Below are 6,966 nucleotides of genomic sequence, written 5' to 3'. Positions count from 1 at the left end.
GAAACAAGCATTTCAACTTACATTTTTTAGAGATCAGTTCATAGTTTACCTGAGAAACTAGTGTAACATGTTGTGCCAGTTGGATTTGCATACTTTTTCAACATTTTAGCTATGTAAACGCTTTTTATCTAACTCAAAAACGAAAATTTTAAGTAAAAACGAGAAGAGACGCTATCGCCGCGACATCAGCAGCTTTTCTACGAGGAGTTTGAATTGATCGAACGTGATTGGTAAGAATATTGTACGTTACATTAACCGTTGATTGATGGCGCGCAAGACTTTTCAAATTGAATATTGGATGGTTTTTAACAATAAGACGATAAACGACGACCCAAAATAATAAAACGGAAATAGTAAATATTATAATTCGTATATTTTAATACTAAAAACATTACAATTGAGGCCATGTTTGAGAGCAATTGATATTTCAATTTATACATAATATAAAACTGCAAAAGCGAAACTACTTAGAGGTACAGTTTTTCAAATACTTTTAGGAATAAATGTCTGGAATACAAAACTCAGTTTGATTAATATATTTTTAGATAGAAGATAACACAAATGTATATAATACTATTAAAACTATTTATATTATAAATGTAAAAACCATTTTGTAAATATATATTGAATCAAAATATACCACCATAATAGGAGGATATTATGAAATTTATGGAGGTATAAATCATTGTTCGTGTATAATTATCTGGAAAACCGCATAATATGATGTTACTAAATTTACAAAAACATTTCTTACAAAAGCCATGATCTACATGGTAGAAGTTACATAGAAAACTAAAGATGTAGTTTGTTCGTTGCGGTAATGAATACTAAATCTTCACTAGAAATAAGATTGTGGCACATTTTCCGGTGTAATAATGGCATATAAAAGTTAAATAAAACAATTATATATCTAGTACAATATCGAATTGCACCGAATAATTGATTTTAAAAGGTTTCTTGTTCCAATTTTTTAAAGATTTTTCCAAATGTTCGACAGATATAAAGCAGCGAAATATTTTGAGTTGAATTTCACATTTGATATAAAATGTCTCTACATTTAATAAAAAATTGTTAAATAAGTATCATTTTTTAAATTGCATGCATCTCAAAATATATATTTCATGTTAATATTTGATTTAGATTTAGAATTAGATAGAAATTACGTATAAAAAACAGAAATTTAAGCTCGTAATTAAGCAAGAAAGTTCTGTAAATATTACCATTTTTTATACATATACTTTTTTACAAAAAGTTTGGTACATATTATAAATGTTCCATTAAAAAATTGTATATATTAACTAATTTTTTAAATTTAAGACTTCTTTTTCTGCATTTTGATATTTGTAACAATTATATGATAGTATTTAATATCCTTTTTTTTCATTAGAAATAATAATCATATTTTCTTTTAATGAGAATAAGAAAGAAAAATTAAATAATCTGTTAAACTATCATATGGAACACACATATTTTATAGTAAATGTTAGTGCAATTAATCAATATCAAATGTATAATATACCGTAATATTCATTCTTTCAAGAGCATTATTATAATTTTATAAAAATTAATTATTCGTTCGCTTGGGGATCGGATATCGAAGTACTAAAGCACTGTCTGCTGATATAATTGGCAATACATTGTCACAATGATGATTTACTAAATGACTTACGCTATCGAAAACGCGATCTTTTGTGCGAACCTGAAATTACAATAAATCATACATATTTTCATTCCATAAACAAAGCATATCGTTATCAGAATACTTACTACACCTTCTGGATCAATTAATAGCAAATGTTTTGGTGTACCATTGTTCATACCAGTAAGGACATACTGTCCAGGCGAGCCTTGAGATTCTCGTACCAAAAAATCACCATCCTAGCAAATGTATGAATATTCACATATTTTGGTAACAAAAATGAGCTTTTTTACTTACTCTTGTCAGCATTGATTCCGCTTCAGCGCGACTGACACTGCCATGAAACCATATCTCTTGTTTCAATTGTTGTTTCTGAGAATGTGGACTTAATCTGTTCAAGTCCGATATCGCAGAACTAAATGGCTCTAAAAATTATTCTTTATTATGACAAAAACTTATGTTTAACGTTATATTTACAAAAATATTTCACTTTAAACTACTCACGCATATCAAATGCATCGAAAAGCGATGTTTGATCACGATGGATTTCTCTGGAAGCTACTATAACGCTATCATTTACATAGTTGTGCTCAGGAGGTATATTGAAATTTGATGACGTCCCATCGGAATTCAAATCAATTAAGTTACCAGTTTCTGCGTTAATAATGATAAAATTAACTCTTGTAGATGTATGCATTAGTAAATTATAATAAAATATATAAAAATAATAATTACCTGCCAATTGATGATGATGTCTATCAGAATTTGAGGAAAATGTATCATGTAAAACAGAATTCTGTACATTGCTCCGTAATCCATGATTTTGAGCAGAATGATGATGTTTCAAATTAGGTAGTGTTGACGCTGTAATTGGTAAAGGTGGAACTGGTGGAGGACCAATATCTGGTGGTACTTTCCCTGGCAGGTCATTATAATAATCTCTGTCTGCTTCTCGCATACCATTTAACATAGGGCTGTATTAAAAAACAAAACATAAAATAAAAAAATATATATAGATTAAATTTATAATAAATACAGTTTACTAAATATATACATATATATTTACTGTAATGAAGTTGGTTTTGTAAGAAATTCTTTAAATCGCAATTCAAAAGCCTGTCCAATAGTGGATATAACATCCTGTGCCAGTCCTCCTCCACATTCTAGTACATAACAAGCACGCCATTCTTGCATATTTTTGGCAACATACGCAACAAAGTCCAGTATTTCCTATACCCATATGATAACTGTTTTATATAACTATATGAACATAAGTAACAACAGAAACAAATCATTCATTTGCTGCAACAATGACATAAGTAAGAAATTAAAATTATTTGAAATTTAGAGTTGGTATTATTATTGCAGCAAATTGTACAAAATTATATGTTATGAAATATAATTTACTGTGTCTCCGCCTGATGCAAAAGATATACGAGGCATTTCATGTTTAGCAATAATATGTCCAGTCTCTATATTTGTCAAAGCTAAACTGCAGCTACTAATGGTCAAATTTATTGTGACACCTGTATGCTCCATGCGAGGCTTATCTGCTATGGCCCTTAACACTTTCCTATCCACCTTTAAATATATAAACAGTCAAAAATTTCAAATTACAATTACATACATGAAAATTGTGGAATATCTACCCTCCTCTTTTTATCTGCAGACTTTAAACCAGCCGCTTCGCACACCCTGTTTATACATTCTCTAAAAAAGAAAAATTCTCTTTAAGCATTTACGAGAAGATCCTTGATACTTTTTTTTCTATATGAAATTAATTTACACAAATATGAACAAGTACAAAGGAATATCAAATAACTTACTTGGCAACGCATGATCTTGTTTCAAAATCTAAGCTTTTCATAGATGTATATACTTCAAGACATCCTATGTACTGAAATAAATAATAATTTATAATATATATGTCGTGTAGTATTACGCATATACCATGTTTCAATTATAAAAATATGAAAACTTACTTTGACAGTATAAGTAATTCCTTCTTTACTCACTAAATGATCAGGATGTAACCATCCTCTGGCTGGTTTACTTATAAAACTACTACCGCCAGTTGCCATTTCTAAACTTTATACACATATGTATACCACTAAAACATAAATATTTCAACGTTTTATAAAACATTAATTTTATTCTTTTCGTACAATTAAAATATATTGAATTAAATCTAAGATTGGAATCGATAGATTTTACGCAATCACATCATATACGAACTATCACTCATATTGATATTCTTTGGCACCCTTGAATGACATTTTTAATTACAAGATTGCCATTGTTGCATAATGAAAGTAAAATTACTCGAGATTAAACATAATTTAAAATTAAATTGTAACAAATGACAAACAAATGCGACTAACTAAAACGTTCCGTTAACTACGAAAAAGCACATCGAATACTGTGTGTGTATTTATTCGCCAGGAAATGAGATCATACCTCGTAGACGGTTACTGGAATCATATGTCTACGATACGATTGTACGCATTAAATTTCTTGATCATTTCGCAGAAATCTTTCGATCACTTTGTAAAATGAAATACTATGATAAACTTATATTGGTCCACATTTTCTGCCACACTGAAGTTAGGGGGCACATGGAGTCACGCTCATTATTTTGCTGAATTACATATGTGCTACATAATAAGAACATCCTATACTGTATATATAGTCCAGGATCTTCCGGGGATTTTTATTAAACTTTCAAAAATGAATTTGGAAATTGTAAAATGATATTCTGTAAACCATCTTCTGTCATACTTCTTATTTTTATAAACAATTATATATACATGTATACATGTATAAAATTGCTTTTATAAAAGTTCTAAAATATAAACACAATTTACAATTAACAATGGGTTAAACTAGGTTAGTCTGGATTTGAATTTTGGAGAGAGAAGAAAAGTTTTGTTCACCTTTATCTTAAATGATAAAATTTCCTTTATTTCGTAAGAATTATTTGTTCATATAAATTCATGTAAATTTATTTTAAATGTACAGGGCAATCCATTCGAGATACAACTGTGCGCGTGAGATTGCACATGAATTAGTCACTACCACGATTGAGTACCACACACTTTTGTAAAATTTCATTTTACTACTTGTAGCGCGATCTCTACAAATTCTGCGGAAACTAAACGGCATTCAGTTTCAGCCATACTCCGACAGGTAGCGTCACTGATTATCCGATAGTTCATTTTTCTTTCGCTAATGATGTATTCGTGCTTTTAATTAATGATCAGCGTGAATTGTGCAGTGAATGATGTGCTCAGTTTATTGAAGAGAAAATAGACGATGTTTTCGTATATAATATAAAAAGGCCATGAAAAGAATAAAGCTTAAGCCAAGAAGACCAAACGCGTTGTTCGAGCTTTGGTTAGAAGAATGGAGGAAAGAAGCTGCGTCCAAGAATTCCGATTTGGAGTATCACTTTTCAAAAGCGCTTTCTTCATTGAGAAAATATCCTCTGCCTTTAAAATCTGGAAAGGATTGTATAATATTACAACACTTTGGTAAGAAATTATGTTTGATGTTAGACAGAAAGTTGGCTGAACAAAAAGAGAATAAAGATTTAACAAGTACTGATAATTTCGTTGATGTACATCGTAATCACGATGAACATTATGTACCTGCAAAGAAACACAAATCGCTAACACAAGTTGTTGCAGATGTAGGTTTCATGCATAACAAGGTAAGAAAACACTTGTGTATATTTCAAAGTTGTAAATGGAATTCACATATATATATATCGGTTATGTAAAAGTTAGAATTAACAAGAACTTTAAATAACTTCAATAGTGGAAGTACAAATATTCAAACATCTAATGAATGTTCTAATAATAAACAGAACAAAGGTTCAAATAAATCTTCAAAACTATATAAATCCAAGTCTGCAGACTGCATTATTATTGAAGGTCACAAAGAACGTATTGATAAGGATTTCGTGCAACAGAAGACTGGAGAAAATAATTTGCTTGTAAGAAAGGTACAAGAGGAAACAAATAATTTAAGTAATAATAAAACAGATTCTTTTGACAATCTTCCAAGAAATGTATATTTAGAATCAAAGAAATTTGAAATAATACTACTAGTAGATACGCAAGAAACTTGTGGGTATGATTCTGTTTGTTAACTTTTTGTCTGTTTTTTAAAACTGGTCAGTTTTTATATAATATTGTTACAGAGGTAAAACTAAACCTCAGCACGATGCTACCATAACGGAACTAACGCAACTCGATGTATTATTTGAAATACGCCATTTAAAAGTAGGCGACTTTGCATGGATTGCCAGATGTAAAAGTACAAATAACGAGTTGATTTTACCTTATATTGTAGAGAGGAAGCGAATAGATGATTTGAGCGCAAGTCTTACAGATGGAAGATTTCACGAACAAAAAGTAACACTATAGTTAACATATAATGTATCTATAATTTCTGATACATATATTTTATAATTAAGAGTAGAAAATTGTTTTTCATAGTTTAGACTGAAGCAATCTGGGATTACAAATCTTATGTATATAATTGAGGAATATGAGAAGAATAAAAGACTGACAATACCACATTCGTCATTGATGCAAGCTTCTATTAACACATTGATACAAGATGGTTTCTCAGTAAAATATACTAAGAGCCATAAAGATTCAATGTTTTATTTATCATCACTGACTAGGATTTTAATCAAACTGTTTAAAGTATTTCAATTTTTTTAAAAAGATTTTGCCATCTGATTGGTGTTCATGTAATTTTATACCAACAGCATTTCATAAAAACAGAATCTTTTTTTTAGGAAAAGGATTTGATAGGGTGCAGAAAAGATGCTATTACACAAACAGATATATCAAATAATACTTATAATCTCATGCAATTTGATGAATTTAATAAAGCAGCATCTAAACAAAAGGTATATATACATCATATAACACAACATAATTATACATAACACGCACTATATCTTTTTAGGTATTTAAAGTAAGTGAAATGTTTGTCCGTCAATTACTGCAATTAAAAGGAATGAGTGTAGAGAAAGCTTCAGCAATTGTAAAGCATTATCCAACTCCGCGGGTACTGATAGAGGCTTTCCAAAAGTCTAATGGTAATGGAGAATTACTGTTAGCAAATGTCAATTTTAGTGATAAGAAACGCCTTATTGGGCCGGCAATTAGTAGAACAATTTATCAATTATACACACAGAAAAATTTAAATTAATGAATGATATTTTATACAAATAAAAACAAAAATTTTTTACCATTCAAACGAACGCTTTTTTCTATTCTATGTAATGATATTACAAAAGAAATAACTACATA

At 29.4% G+C, this 6,966-nt stretch overlaps 2 protein-coding genes across 2 annotated transcripts; one reads left to right on the top strand and one right to left on the bottom strand.

The window, feature by feature from the left end:
- Positions 1 to 1,449: 1,449 nt before the first annotated feature.
- Shc (SHC-adaptor protein) lies at positions 1,450 to 4,335 on the bottom strand. Its single transcript, XM_076906917.1, has 11 exons — positions 4,097 to 4,335; positions 3,622 to 3,749; positions 3,466 to 3,536; positions 3,289 to 3,349; positions 3,047 to 3,220; positions 2,706 to 2,869; positions 2,375 to 2,613; positions 2,144 to 2,293; positions 1,937 to 2,064; positions 1,768 to 1,878; positions 1,450 to 1,699 (listed from the first exon to the last, which is right to left on the bottom strand). Exons 2-11 carry the CDS (start codon positions 3,718 to 3,720, stop codon positions 1,565 to 1,567), a joined length of 1,332 nt encoding a protein of 443 aa, XP_076763032.1. The 5' UTR covers positions 3,721 to 3,749; positions 4,097 to 4,335; the 3' UTR covers positions 1,450 to 1,564.
- A 519-nt stretch (positions 4,336 to 4,854) lies between these two features.
- On the top strand, positions 4,855 to 6,913 carry Mus81 (mus81 structure-specific endonuclease subunit). Its single transcript, XM_076895288.1, has 6 exons — positions 4,855 to 5,348; positions 5,421 to 5,770; positions 5,841 to 6,054; positions 6,139 to 6,351; positions 6,447 to 6,560; positions 6,620 to 6,913. Exons 1-6 carry the CDS (start codon positions 4,980 to 4,982, stop codon positions 6,863 to 6,865), a joined length of 1,506 nt encoding a protein of 501 aa, XP_076751403.1. The 5' UTR covers positions 4,855 to 4,979; the 3' UTR covers positions 6,866 to 6,913.
- Positions 6,914 to 6,966: the final 53 nt, after the last annotated feature.

The sequence above is a fragment of the Xylocopa sonorina genome, chromosome 1 (assembly GCF_050948175.1).
Source record: "Xylocopa sonorina isolate GNS202 chromosome 1, iyXylSono1_principal, whole genome shotgun sequence".
In the NCBI taxonomy this organism is placed as follows: domain Eukaryota; kingdom Metazoa; phylum Arthropoda; class Insecta; order Hymenoptera; family Apidae; genus Xylocopa; species Xylocopa sonorina.
This window is presented reverse-complemented; position numbering and strand designations above follow the sequence as displayed.